The sequence below is a fragment of the Petaurus breviceps genome, unplaced genomic scaffold (assembly GCF_028583685.1).
Source record: "Petaurus breviceps papuanus isolate PSGF00001 unplaced genomic scaffold, PetGlider_PUasm1.0 90407, whole genome shotgun sequence".
NCBI classification, from domain to species: Eukaryota; Metazoa; Chordata; class Mammalia; order Diprotodontia; family Petauridae; genus Petaurus; species Petaurus breviceps.
The window spans coordinates 1,930,151-1,944,775 of record NW_027187241.1 but is presented as its reverse complement, the minus strand read 5'-3'; the positions used below and the strand labels follow the sequence as shown (position 1 = coordinate 1,944,775).

At 39.9% G+C, this 14,625-nt stretch overlaps 2 protein-coding genes across 4 annotated transcripts in view; one reads left to right on the top strand and one right to left on the bottom strand.

Moving 5' to 3' along the window:
* The window catches only part of LOC138177418 (tetratricopeptide repeat protein 39B-like), a 28,998-nt gene extending 24,297 nt beyond the window's left edge, over nt 1–4,701 (bottom strand). Inside the window, exon 1 of the mRNA XM_069108602.1 lies at nt 4,335–4,701. The gene's annotated coding sequence lies outside the window, so the exon portion shown is untranslated. The remainder of the gene's footprint in view (nt 1–4,334) is intronic.
* Nucleotides 4,702–4,832: 131 nt separating this feature from the next.
* On the top strand, nt 4,833–12,729 carry SRSF7 (serine and arginine rich splicing factor 7). Of its 3 annotated transcripts, XR_011172495.1 has the most exons (9): nt 4,833–4,990; nt 6,042–6,222; nt 6,333–6,509; nt 7,396–7,470; nt 7,570–7,677; nt 9,229–9,279; nt 10,061–10,096; nt 11,029–11,455; nt 12,158–12,729. XR_011172495.1 is itself a non-coding variant. In XM_069108605.1 (8 exons), exons 1-8 carry the CDS (start codon nt 4,963–4,965, stop codon nt 11,081–11,083), a joined length of 702 nt encoding a protein of 233 aa, XP_068964706.1. In that variant the 5' UTR covers nt 4,833–4,962; the 3' UTR covers nt 11,084–12,729. The 3 variants fall into 3 exon arrangements, 2 of the variants coding, with proteins under 2 accessions (XP_068964706.1, XP_068964705.1); XM_069108605.1 differs by having other exon boundaries at nt 7,570–7,668; nt 11,029–12,729; XM_069108604.1 differs by having other exon boundaries at nt 11,029–12,729.
* The last annotated feature ends 1,896 nt before the right edge of the window (nt 12,730–14,625 follow it).

Below are 14,625 nucleotides of genomic sequence, written 5' to 3'. Positions count from 1 at the left end.
GGAGTACAGAAAAAACATAATAGACAAGAGGTATATTACCTTGTGCATATTTTACTTTGTCTCCAGGGATGAAAGGTTATATATGAACAGGGCTTCATTACTACACACATTACTACACACTGCAAGATAAGATTTAACATGCACATAGTGTTGCTATGTATATTATCCTTTGTAATATTTAATTTACTTAAAGACTAAATGTAGTCATAATCTAGGTAACTGATCTAAGGTACCTCAGTTTTATCTACAATAAAAATGTACTTGCTGATGCTTGAATTCCTTTCTAAAACAATAAAACTTTTTATTAGGGGAGCAAAATAATCAAATGACAAATATTTTTAGAAGACTATATAATTTCAATGACTTTCATTCCCAGTGAATGAAATATTACACATTTTTAAAAATAGTTTTGCCTATGTATTATTTTTTTTAATTTATTTTTTATTTTTTGCTTTTTGGAGGGGAGAAGGCAGGGCAATTGTAGTTAAGTGACTTGCCCGAGGTCACACGACTAGAAAGTGTTAAGTGTCTGAGGACAGATTTGAACTTAGATCCTCCTGATTCCAGGGCTGGTGCTCTATACACTGAATCAGCTAGCCGCCCCCACCTATCTATTATCAATCAAAGCACCTAAGAGTATTAATTGAAGATAGTCTCCATTGGCAAAGATAATATCAATTAATGAAAAAACTTGGAATTATGGAATTTTAGAGCTGAAAAGAACCACAGAGATCAACATGTATATATAAAAACATATAATCAGGTTGCCAATTCAAATCCTAGCCTGGGGAAATTTGCCTTTTTCTTTAGGCAGGCAAGCTAGAAAAATCTTCAACATATACGTCTATTTTGATTTGAACTCATACACCTGACCCTTTCCCTACATCTACCCAGTAAAAAGCTCAGAGTCCTATGGATTCAGTGCTGGAAAGGAAGTCATGTAATCTAAATTCCACATTTTACAGATGAGGAAACTGAAGCCCAAAGAGACTAAATAATTTGTCAAAAGTCCTATAGGCAGTTAATTAAGTAGCATAGTCAACATTTGAATCTATGCTTTTGACCTCAGATTCAGTGTTCTTTCCACCAGTATATAGTAAGCACTTCATAACTAGTATGTGAATTGAAATGAAGTGGAACAAAGGCCACTACAGTATAATAAAACAAAAATGGTTACATTTTTGTAAATGCTGGGGTCCAAATGAATTCTGATTCACTCTATGTAGATAATACCCATTTTTTATTGAGATATCAAAGTTTGATATATTTTCCAATAAGGATTGCTCAGTATACTGAGTCACCCATATATTCTTACTCAATTACTCATTAAAAAAAAAAAAGCAAGCAAACACATTTATAGGCATCTGTGAGATAGGGAGATTTGGTGTCTGTCTATGGTCATGAAAATTTTTCTCTGTTGGAGCCTAATTGGCCTATGTAAGAAATATAACCCCCCTTAACACCATGTTTTAATCTTAGCTCAGAATCTATCCAAATGAATGCTTTGACCTTTAAGGGTATTTGTATATTAGCATAATCCTAAAAGGTCTTGTGGTCAAAAAAGCATATTACAACAGACACCAAATGTGAAACCAACTGTATTTATATTGCAAGTCAAAAGAATGACCTAGTTCTTTCTCATCTAGGAAAGTGATTAAGAAAAAATAGCATGAAGGTGATGTATAAAAGTAGTAACACTCTATAGCTGTACTGGAAACTTGAACCTGGAATATTTTTGGTTGTGTTGAGAAACATTTTTGTATGAAGTTGTCAGAATTTCTGAATCATAGAGGAGAACCGTAGTGTGTTTTAAATATTAGTAGCATTAATTGGAAAATATCAGTATATAATTATTAAATGAGGGGGTTCATAAGCAAAAATTTTTAATGCAAAACAAGTTTCTTATTCACTTCAAAATAGTGACATTATAATAAAGATTTAACTCTAGAACTAAAAATGGCAGTTTTCTCACCTCAACTCCTTTCTTCCCATTCTATGGACACAGCAATTGGGTAAATAATGGGTTTTAGGTTCTTTTGGCTCTAATTACTATGCATATGATTTACTTTTCTTGGGTGCATTTTATTATATATTGGATTTTTAAATTTCTTGTCCTTTTTTTAAAGTTCAGGCCACTTCTTATGAAGAAAAGTAATTACAAATAATTTACTTCTAGTACAAGTTCCAAGTTCTAGTCAGTTTACAATTAAGAAAAACTAGTGGAGAGATGTGAAGCAAGATCTGAGGACTCCTGCTATGAATATCACCCTGGGATTGGAACCTGGGTTCTCTGACTCCATCTAAATTTAATGTTCTCTACTCTCTACTCTTGGAATTGAGTTAAAATGATTAAAATACTTTAAATTAAATATATTTGCTGACTCTGTTTAGTGAATGAATGAAGTGTTACTTTCCTTCCAAATTAAAATTCTAAATTTGTTAATCAAATGTTTAAATGTATCTTCCAGGTGAGAACTCCAAGTTGAAAACATTCATTTCCAGGCTTTCCACCTGAAAACAAGATTCTGTTACAGATCTTGGATAAATGATCTATATACATTATACAAAAACATATATGTTGACGTATACTACCATTTCTCCTTATATTAAAAAAAATCTTTGTCTAAAGTTTCTATTTGACTTTTGTTTTCACACTTAAAATGAAAACTTAAAAGTGAAACTAAAATGCAAAAAGAAAAAAAATATATATACCTTTCCACCCTACAATATTCATTTTTAGTAATCTTTCTTATCAAAGAGGTATAAAGGCCTTTGGCCACCTCTTACTTTGTCCAAATTAATAAGGCTTCATTGTATTTACAATTCTTCTTTCCAAGAGAATATAAGAAACATTATACAAATATTAGATTAATCCTTACCAAAAACTTCATTAAGTAGGTAAACAGAAAAACAAACTCAAGTTTACATGAAAACAAGCACAATCTATGTTTCTAAATTTTACCAAGAGGCTCAGATCATGAGACTTTCACTCCTTGATAACTTTTGAGTTAAATAAACGATGCTTTGAACTATCTAGAAGTTTAGCCTCTTGCCTGCATTCTAAATCCCTCAGAACCTATCCCCATACACACCTGAGAGGTCATACCAGGCAAGTAAGATAACTGACTTAATAAAGTCTTATTCTTTCTACCCTGTGGAACAATTCCAGCTGTTGTGAGGCTTTTTTAATGTGGGAGAAGGGGTGTCTTGCCTGCTACATGTGTGAGGAGGAATCAAATCTGCACTTTAATTGCTGCTCTGTTAACGCGCTGCTTAGTGATTTTTTCATGTGTATATGGTCAGTCTTCACAGATGCAAGGACTGATTATCCGAGGTTTAGTAATGTTTGCATATGCCCCTCCCCCTTCCCCAAATCAGATCCACAGTACTACACATGGTGATGTTTTGCACTTGACTTAATTCTGTGCACCACACTTTAGGTATCTAGTGATTCCCCTCCCCCGCCCTGAGTCGGGGGAAGAGTCTAGGGACCAAGCCATTCGAGAAAACCGTTCAAGACGCGGGGATAGTTTAGCTTGGTGAAAAAAAAGCCTTGGACCGGTGGTTCAGGAGGTCTGTGAACTTGGATGGAGAAAAAATTACATCTTTATTTCTATGTAATCGGCGTCCTCTGTGTTCTACGCATTTTATTGCATACATTCTCAAACATTACTCCGAGAGGAAGGGGTCCGGGCCCGGGTGCGGGGTGGGGAGGGAGACGGGGGGTGGTTAAGAAGCTCGGCCTCAGAAGGAACCCCATTGCAGCCTCAGAGCCCAGACCCACGCTGGCCGCAGAGGGCAGACACGGGTGCCGTGGCGGGGGGAAGGGGGGGAGGCAATCGCAAACCGGCACACTGGAGGGAAGAAACAGGTGCAGGGCAGCGGAGTTTGCAGAGAGGTAAGTTCAGAGAGAAGCAGGAGCAATGTGGAGAGGATGCAGACGCTTATGTTAGGAGGGAAGGAAGGGGGCGGTGAATGGGTGGAGGGGCCAAGGTAAAGAGAAGCTCCCTAACAAGGCAGGACAAAAATAGAAACGCAGACTCCGAAATGTGGAAGGGATTTAGCATGCACCTAAGTCCGACACCCGGGGCTGCCTCTGGAGGTAGCGGGTGCCCCTCTCCTTGCTGGAGGTCTTTCAGCAAAGGCTGGCGGAGGGGAGGTTCTGGCTCAGACTCAGGCTCAAGGCCCTGGGCAGGCCCCCAGCTCCGACTTTCAGCCGTCCCTGCAGAACGAAGGGGCTGGGGGTCACTGCTCCCACTCCGGGCTCCCTCCTCCGGGCTGCGGGGACGCGGGCGGGGGGGGGTGGGGTGGGTGGGGGCCGGTCTCCTCCTCACCCTGCGTCAGGCTCCCAACTCATCGATTGGTCGTTGACCTCTTCGGAGGCCGGCATCGGGCCTATCCTAGCACAGCGGTGGAAGGAGTCTCAGCAGCTGCGTTTTACGGTCTCGTGTCGGGTTAGTTCCAGCAGCATCAGACACATGACCACAGCCCAAGGGTCCCGACCTGGGGGGGAGGAGGGAAGGGAGGGGACAGAAGGGAAGGGAGGGGACAGAAGGGAAGGGAGGGGACAGAAGGGAAGGGAAAGGAAGGGGAGGGGAAAGGAGGAAGGCGGGAGGAAAGTTGGGCAGGAAAGGGCGAGGAAAGCTCAGGCTGGAGGCGGGGCGAGCGCGGGTGAGCCCACTGTTCCCATGACAACGAACCCCTCGGCCGCCGGGATCCCAGCCCCCACGGAGTTCGAGCTCCTTCCGTATCGCTTCGCTACCATTTCCGCCTCGCGCCTTTGTGTGGCGCGTGATGACGAAATGACGCATGCGTACGGTCAAGGAGGAGGGGCCCTGGTATATAAATTCAACCCAAGGCACAGTCGACCCGGGAGTTGCTGGAACCGCCGAGTAGAGGTAGGCAGCGCCTCGATCCAGACCTGGTCATTGCGAAGTGCAGCGAGCACGAAGGCCGGATACCATGTCGCGTTACGGGCGGTACGGAGGAGGTAGGAGGCCGGAGAGGAAAACGAGGGAAGGATCATGGGCCAGCCATTGGGACCCGAAGCGGGCTCAGGCCGGGGGCTGTTGGGAGACGGTTGTTCCTCGTGCGTAATGGCGGACCTCGTCTTGGCGCCACACGGAGCCATAGTGGGGGGTGGGGGGAAGGGGGGCACGGAGGAGGGGAGCCGTCGAAGGAAAACATTACAGCGCGGTTCTCTACATGTGGGAAGATCTCGGAGGGAAGGGTTCGAGGTGTTCCCGCGTTCCGCGATGATGGGGCTGGCCGGCCGCCGCAACCTCCCTGGCCTTTTCCTAGCCGCTCCCCCCCTTTCGCGCCGTTGGCGGCGGGAGAAGGTGGCTGCCATTTTGCGCACGTTGCCCCTCGCCGTGGCGCAGGTCCCGGGGCCTTAACTTCTTCCTGAACTGCCCTGCTTGCTGCCCCCCGCACGCCAGACCCAGCTAGGGCCCATGGGGAGGGAACGCGGCGAGCGTGCGGTGTACTTTGAGCCGCAGCAGTAGCAGCTGCAGCCTCTGCCAGAAATTGTGGTGTGGGAGTTAGGGAAGTCCCCTGCGATCCGGGCCCGAGGCCTCCTCCCCCCACAGCTTGTTTGTGGCAGGCGGGCGCTGGGCAGAGAGGTGGCTCCCGGTCTCAGGCTGGGCGGGGAGAGGGCTGGGTCCTGCCGCCGCCCCTGGCCCTTGCCCCCGAGGGTGGCTTAAAGCTACAGTTCCGCTCCTCTGGGCCGAAGGTGGGTGGAGCTTTGGGAGCTGGGGGCTCCTCCCTACCTTTGTGCGGGAGCTCGGCGGCAAGAGTGGTTCCCGGGAAGTGATCACCACGCTAATTGAGTTTCCGGAAAGGACAAAAGAAAATGTTGACACACATGAAGTAGTAAGGTTTAAAAAAGTTAAAATGCTTTTACAAACACCTTAAAAAACTCAAGATCTGTTTTGTCATTTGGAACCATGCTTATCGGTGTTTGCCACCTTGTTGTGGCTCAATTTTAAATTGGATTGAGGTCTTCTACTCCTAATGTGGAATCTTCTGTTTCCTTCTAACAGAGACCAAAGTCTATGTTGGCAACCTGGGAACTGGTGCTGGCAAAGGAGAATTAGAAAGAGCTTTTAGTTACTATGGCCCCTTAAGAACTGTATGGATTGCCAGAAATCCTCCAGGATTTGCTTTTGTAGAATTTGAAGATCCAAGAGATGCAGAAGATGCAGTTCGAGGACTAGATGGAAAGTATGTGTAAAACTTTGTGTCTCAGAGTCATCATGTTAGTCTGGACGACGAATGTGTCAGGATATTCTCGTTTGTTCTTAATATAATACACATTTATCCAATTTTTGCAGGGTGATTTGTGGCTCTCGGGTGAGAGTTGAATTATCAACAGGAATGCCCAGAAGATCTAGATATGACAGACCACCTGCACGGCGCCCATTTGATCCTAATGATAGATGTTATGAGTGTGGGGAGAAAGGTCATTATGCTTATGATTGTCATCGCTACAGCCGAAGAAGGAGAAGCAGGTATTTATTTGGAAAAAAAGGAGCGGTTGGTATATAACGGTTAATCTTGTAATTCTTTTGTTAGCAAAGAAGAAAAATACTATTTTTTTCTATAAACTTTTTATGTGTTAATTGTCAGGTGTATTTTACAGTTTGTGTTTAATTTTAAAAATGTTAATATATTAATAATCAACCTGGTCAAAACCTTTCAGGTTTCTTCGTTTGAGTCAGTCGCCTTGATTCAGAATGTCACGAGCCTTAAGATATCATGCTGAGGCGCCTTGCAAATCCGACAATTAAGATCCTCCTAGACCTTGAGGTGATCAGCATAAGAGGCCAGATCCCCTCGAGCCATCTACACCTAGCTTCACTTTATTCTTTAAAGGGCAGAAAATTTGAGACGGTGATCGCCGTAACAGTAAATTTGGCTTTCAATTGGGGCCCCCCTCCGGTTTAGAAAGAGGAACACCAGATTGACCACATTCCCACCTAGAAAAATCTTCTTGCGTCAATCAAGCCTCACCTGGCTCATTTGGCTGTCAGTTTGATCGTCGTTAGATTGAAGAAAACTTCTAGATGCAGCGATCGGCTATAGATACTTCTAGATCGTCTAGATCTGCTAGACCTTGGGCCAAAGAGGGTCGACCTGCAAACTTGCAAGGTTTATTTTAAATACACATTATAGTGTTTTATATTATGTAATTCTAAAATGTAATTCAGCTTTTAACAAATCTTTTCTAGGTAGTAAAAAAAAATACTCGACAATTAATAGGCCCTGAGTTTATTTCCAACTGACAGACACTGTTTTAAATAGTTGTCTGAAATTTGATTTCAGCAGAGGTACACAAACGTTAGTAAAAAATGGAATTTTAAAATCTAACACTTGTTTTCTCTAACTTGAAAATAGGTCACGGTCTCGGTCTCACTCAAGGTCCAGAGGAAGGCGATATTCTCGCTCACGGAGCAGGAGCCGGGGTAGGAGGTAGGCTCTAGTTTCTATTTTTCAAAAAATGTTTCATTATAAATAAAGTGTTTATTTCTTGCAGTGGTTGACTTAAAAGAAAATTTCTTCCTCTTGCAGGTCAAGATCTGCATCTCCTCGAAGGTCAAGATCTGCATCTCTTCGTAGATCTAGGTCTGCTTCGATCCGATCTCGATCTGGTTCTTTAAAAAGATCGAGGTATTTCCAGTATGTTGAATTTTCTTATGTTTAACAAGATAAAAACTGTTCTTTTGGGATTTAAATAGTCCCATTTTGCTTGATCTTGATTTTTAAAAAATAGGGAGGAGAGGGAGTTAGTTGTAGGATCATAAATTTAGAATGAGTACTGGAAACCTTAAAGCATCATCCAGGCCCTGCAGCAGAGCCAAGAATGGGATTCCAGGTTCTTCAATTCCAGATCTAGTGTTCTTTTTCGGTGCCATCTTTGTTCCTTACTGGAAAAATCTGATTCCCTCCCCCCAATACTAAACTTAGAGTGATTTATAAAGGATGAGAACTATGTTTGTGATATCATTGACAGAATTCCAAAATGATGAAATTCTGCAGGTCTTCTGGGTTTCATGGTCATTTTCCATGATGAACATACTTTCCTGCTGTGTTTCATACTTTATTTCAATTTTCCTCTCCCCACGGATACTCCTTGGTTGAAAAGGTCATTAGGATTATGCCTGTAGCAAAGAGGCATACCATATATACTTTTCTGCCCCTGGACCACTTTGGCTTAGCTGTTTTGCACAGCTTACTCTTCACTTGGCTGCCCTAAGAAAAAAAGGGCATAGTTAACAGATTTGAGCTGAAGCTTAAGTTACACAGTCTAGTCAATGGTGGAAATTTTGAAGAAGCACTCCTTGAAAGAATAGACTGAGTAATCTGTGGAGGCAGTGTAGACAGCATATTGGAATGGTGGTGTGTTTTTAAGTCATGTGACCTTTTGAATATTAATATTTTATGACCTTGGGCAAAGCTAATCTGTAAAGTTGCCTACTCTTTTTTTTTTAAGTCCCCTTTCAGCTCTAAATTTTTGTTGGAAAGACCAGCTCAGTTTGGGAAGATGTACAAAGATGTACATTTTCCCTAGTTTAGTGTATCTTAGCAAAAATATTGTTGACAGTTTTATAGGCATTGAAAGTATAAGAAAGAAAACTAGAAATATTTATAGGTATTCTAATCTTTGGAGGTTGATATGATATGGGGGTTCTTTGCTTACTCGGAACAATTTCCTGTGTCTTACTACTAGGCCAATTTATTCATACATGAGTCTTGATCTGTTGTTTTTAAACTGTTGAGCTGATTGTGGGAAATGAGGGCTTCTGGTTTGAGCAGGAATTCTTAATCTAGATGCCAAACTTTAAAAAATTCTGATAATTATGTTCATTCTATAGTAGTGTATAAACTGATCATTTAGCCAAGTGTGAAATCACTGGTTTTCCCTGTATGGCTTTATCAGTAGTGCCTTGTTTAGGTACTGTCATTGTATCAGGTCTTAAACAACTGGTCTTGGTTGGGAGCACTTACCTTGTGGATATGTGTTAAGACCTACTGTCCATGTAGGTTATCCCTAGATTTGAATCATCTGTTCGTTGGAGATCTTAGACTTTTTTTCCTGCCATCTTCAAGTTAAGTGTGTTTATGATTTTAAAAAACTAAAATTAGGCATATGTGCTATTGTTATTAGGGAAAGGCTCATTTTACAGTACTATTGACCTTATTTCATCTTTTTTCTCCCTTTTCACCAAGATCATCCCGCTCAAGATCCAGATCCAGGTCTCTTTCAAGACCACGAAGCAGGTAGGGTAAATTAGTAATACATCTTGTTTTTGATAGCTCCAGACTTCAAAGAGTTCAATGTGCTTTGAATGAAATTCATGAAATTTGACATACTTGGCAGACCCAGGAGTTAAATGGAAAATCTGAAGTTTGGTACATTACCAGCTACTTGGATGGAATTATTCCAGATATGAAGGATATTGACAGAATTTGTATGCCACCACTTAAGAAGGATTCATGGTTTCTTGCATCTGAATCCTTTTCTCAAAATTTTATTCAAATAGATTATTTTGAATTCCATATTCTAAATCATCTTTAGAAGTTCTGGTTGAACTACACTGTCATGTTGGGGAGATAACCCGCAGTTTTGTTTAGTGCAAAAATAAATTGAAAATGTTACAGACTGACAGAATAAAGTCTTAGCTATTACTTTTTTTTCTTTTTGGAAGCAATTGGGGTTAAGTGACTTGCCCAGGGTCACACGGCTAGTTTTTGTGTTAAGTATCTGAGGCCGGATTTGAACTTGGGTCCTCCTGACTCCAGGGCCGGTGCTCTATTCACTGCCCACCTAGCCACCTCATTAGCTATCACTTTTAATGATTAGTTTGATGATTAGAATTTCAGATTTTATTTATAGTCATGGGTTAACTTGAGTATTATATCTGGGCCCTAATTTATTGAATGTATGGCTTTTGCTGAGTCTTGTATATGTCCTTCAATAGATTGCAGTTTTGATGTTCATTTTATGGTATGCTATTAGAAAAGGGTCTCAATTAAAATAAAATTTTTCATATTTTGACAGTCGATCAAAGTCCAGATCACCATCTCCAAAGAGAAGGTAAGTTGAATTTTACTTTTTCAGGCAATGGCTGATACTATTTGCCCTTTGCCATAATATGATTTGTTTTAGTATTTTTTTGCAAGCATTTTTTTCCCCCTCTTATCTGCAGTCTTTGAGCTCTTTGGTGAATTGTTACTATATGCATACATGGTCCTAGATACAGTACAGATGCTATTTGAAATGATTTATAGCTAGGTCTTTATTAGTGCAAGTAATGAATCCCCTGAAGTGGTCCCATTATTTGAATTCACACTGCTTGTTTCTATTGGACTGGAATCAGTGAACACGTTTTATATCATTATAATTTCAAGTACAGATTTTTGACCACTTCAGGGAATTCATTACTTGCATTAAGTACTTAAGAGATGTACATATAGGTAAGTTTTGAATAAAACATGTAAGTAATTTTAAATGAGGTATGTAAGTTTAGACTTCTGAGCCAAGCTTCTGACTACCATTATACTTTTATAGTATCTGGTAAGTAGAACCATATAAAAGAAAGATTGATTAGGAAAGAAAAAAACTTATAATAGTGGGCAAAATAATGCAGTTGCTTTTTAGTTGATTTAAATTTACAAAAATTAGGAATTATACATTCATAGACCGAACTCTGGCCTCCAGTTTCTAATACAATTTATGTAGATCTTTTGTGAGACTGGGGGTAACCTGGCAACCAATACAGTAATTTGGCAAGGTGAGTGCTAAGTTGCTAATCTTAGTACTTACTACTTAGTATTTTTTTTTAAGTTTATATTAACATTTCTCAGTTTTCATTTTTTAGCCACAAATATGTAACTTTTGAACATAGCACAGGAGGTAATAGACTTTTTTGGGCTAGTTTTTTAGGTTGAAAGAAGAGTCTGTTTGGGAGGAGGGTATTTGATTTTTGTCTTTATAAGTTCAGTAATTAATCTTTTCCTTTATTTTAGCCGTTCTCCTTCTGGAAGTCCTCGTAGGAGTGCAAGTCCTGAAAGAATGGACTGAGTTGAAAAAATTAACCTTTTAGGAAGAAAGTTATTTTGTTTACATTATTATAAGGGATTTTGTGATGTCTGTTCAATGTAAGTGTAACCTAGAAGGCTATTTGAACCATCTAATAATCAGAATGGATCTGGATATTTTAAGAGCTCTGTAAATTTACATCAGTAGAGTAGTGTAAATTTTTTTTGTTGTTGTATTAACATCTTATGATCTGAAAATGGGATTTTTTTTATTGGCACATTTAAGAATAAAAATGTGTTTCTAACTAGACTTCTGATTTGTGGTCACTACTGTTAAAATTTGGCTTGGGCAAATCTCAAGCCTAGAGAGCTTGTTAGGCCTTGTTCAGGGTCAGTATCTGGATGTGGCTAGAAGGTGATAAAAAGTAGTCAAGTTGAATGCACTCATGAAATCTTTCATACATTTGAATAGTTTCTTAACTGTCATTTGGGGCATTGAAAAAACCTACCTTTTCATAGTAGATAAATTTGGAAGTAGTTATGTTTTAGAGTTGACCTCAATTTTTCTTTGGTAACTACCTGTCACCTGTGGCAGACTCAGAAATGCCCTATGAAATTGTCATCGCCAAGGGACCATAATTCATTAGATTAAATAGGCATAACAGTTGGACAGAACTTAAATTTTGGGAGGTGTTGAAGGGTCCATAACAAGTAATATATAATGGCACAAGTTTTACTTTTGGACAACTGTGTTGTGTTGTAGCTTAATGCAATAAGAGCATTATAGGCAAGTTATCAGATAAGTACTAATGAGTGTTGAAAAAGCATTCGGGAATATATTGCTCACTACTGTGCAATTGTTTTTAGTAATATATACATTTTAGTATTAAGTTAAATTCTTTGAAGATGCCAAAAATGAGTGCATGTTTTTTTTTTTTTTAAGGAATTGCTTGGATTGAGGACAAAGACAAATGTAAACCAGCTTTGCAAAATTGTCATTTTCCCAGCCTAAGCAACCTTTCCATCTTCCATGTCTTTAAATTCTGCCCTGACTTCCCTGACCCCCATACTACCCCACCCCCTATCCCCCAGGCAGATTTTGCCAGGCTGGTGCAAGGTATTTAAATTTGTTGATTATAAAGCAAACTAAAATGTGATTTGTACACCAACAGTACATTTACATTGTTAACTTTTGGTTTGCTTCATATCACTTGAAGTTAAATTTTTAATAAAGACTAATAATGTTCTCCAAATTTTAAAATAGTAGTATTAGAATATTATTTCACTAAAAGGCACAAATTCATAAAGATATTTCTTTGCCAGTCATCCTAGCTTTGGTACAAAAAGCTTAACTTTCAAGGGCCATGTTTTTCCAGTGCACCTGGTACTGACTTCTGCCATAAGTTTAAAATATATCAGGTAGTAATAGTAATTGGCCACAAATGAGTTTATTTGGTAATTTTTGAATGCTTTGACATACCTAAGAGCCATTTTTTTTTATATGCTAAGGTTATTTGAAGAAACCTTTTTTGTTAAGGGATTTGAATATTGAATGAGCAGTATGATTTGGTATAGAAACCACCTACAGCGTACAGGTTTATCTGTTGCATTTTATCAGCTTTAACTGTTCTGTACTATATTAAGGCAAATTTACTCTACAATAAATCTTGCAGAGATTAAAAAAGCAAACTAGTGCTGTGTTCTTTATGAATTTTTAATGATGGGGTTTATTTGGGATAACCACCCAGCTATGAAAATTAGTCCATGGGACTTTCTTCATTTTTTAGGCATTATTTCTCTGATGGGATAAAAGAGGTTAGTTCTAGGTACTGCTGTTTTGCAATGGTGAACAGAATTCTACTTCTTATGGCCACAGAACTGGAGGGGAGGTGGTGGAGTATTTATTATCTCACTGCATTATAGATTTGGCTAAACATACTACTTTAAGCCCCTGCCAGCTATGCCCCAAACTATCACATTTTGGCAGGGTGGGAATCAATTTGAAGAAATCTTTTTTTTGTTTTTAAAGATAATAGCATTTATATAATGCCTTCTATATGCCAGGCATTGTGCTATACATTTTACAAATAACTTGTTCTACCCTCAACAACTCTGTAATATGATATTCTCATTTCACAAATGGGACTCGGACAAACCAGTGAAGTTATTTGCTCTAGGTCACACAGCTAGTAAGTGTCAAGGCAGGATTTGAATTCCAGTTCTTTCTGACTAAGTCCAACTGTCACCAAAGTTGGTATTTATTATCCTACTACAGTTCAAACTATTAATGTTAGGTGAATCAAACATTTCTGAGCTGAGCCAAAGAGTACCATCTCAATCCCATTAGACCCTCTTCCCAAAGCTGTTTATTGCTGGACTTTCGTGATTTTTCTTAAGCAGAAACGAAGTAAACAAATTCACAAAGGATAGTTATTTACACTTAGAAAAACCTTAGGAAAGCCAACACTACTAAGGTATAGTGACTGGGAGTGGAAACCAGGATGGACACATACTTGAGGAGTGTGAGGGAAGGGGAAGAGTTGAACCTGGGTGATGGGGTGTGGAGACAGGTTTTGGGAGAGGATAAATTCTGGGTAGTTATTAAGCAGGGAAAAAAAAGACCTGTTTAGCAGTGGACATAGAGATTTGTGAGTCAGCTGAATGGAGAAGACAAAGTCATGGAAGTGAATTAAATCATCAAAAGGATAATGTAAATAAAGCAGGCTTGCACAGCCCACAGGCTGCGACCTGTCAAAGGCTTGCAGGCTGCCTGAAAAAAGTAGGGTTGCCACTTGAAGCACTCTATTTGTCACATGATATATGGCAACCAATCCATTATCTGTGGCTCAAAGAAATTTAGCTTATTTTAATTTTGGCCCCTACCTGCTGCCAAGTTTTGCAGGTCTAGTGGAGAGAAAAGGAGGGGAAGAAGAGCCAGCCTGGAGAAGCATTCATAAGGGCAAAGGAGCACCAGATCAAATGAATCATTTGATAAGAGTTTTAGGAGCTTAGCACATAGTAGGAGCTTGTTCCCTTTCTCACTGATAGTGAAATATTGGATAAAATATTGAAAGAGGAGAGGATGGTCAGCTTTCAAATGCTGCAGAAAGTCAAGGAGCACAGGAACTAAGAAGGCCATTGAATTTGCCAATGAATTTAGTGATGACCCTGGAGAGAGGAGTTTCAGTAAAGTAAGAGGAAGAGAAGCAAGATTACAAAGGGGCAAAAAAACAATGTCAGTATCAATATGATTTTCTTTAGTTGAGCAGTGAAGGAACAGGAAAAAGATGCCAGATGTGCTAAGGGCAAGGAAATGGTTTTTTGGTTTGTTTTTGTGGATCAGAGTGGGTGGGTAGTATAAGAAAGACATCTCATGTAGAAAAGGGAGAGATAACTGATAGGCAGTCCCAGTCTTGGCATAGCATCCGTGAGATATTAGAAGTCCAGTAGTCTCCAAAGTAGTTGCTCCTAATAAACCAGGCATAACTTTAAGGGTAGGGGATGTTTTAAGTGATCCCAAGGGAAAATCAGAGTGGAATGATTACACCCACCCTCCCCGTGGGAGCCAATCATAAGGCCATTATC

Coding starts and splice junctions, on each gene's coding strand:
- SRSF7 (XM_069108604.1), top strand. CDS start 4,963: ATGTCGCGTTACGGGCGGTACGGAGGAG. Junction 4,991..6,041: donor TTACGGGCGGTACGGAGGAG/GTAGGAGGCCGG, acceptor TCCTTCTAACAG/AGACCAAAGTCTATGTTGGC. Junction 9,280..10,060: donor CTTTCAAGACCACGAAGCAG/GTAGGGTAAATT, acceptor ATATTTTGACAG/TCGATCAAAGTCCAGATCAC.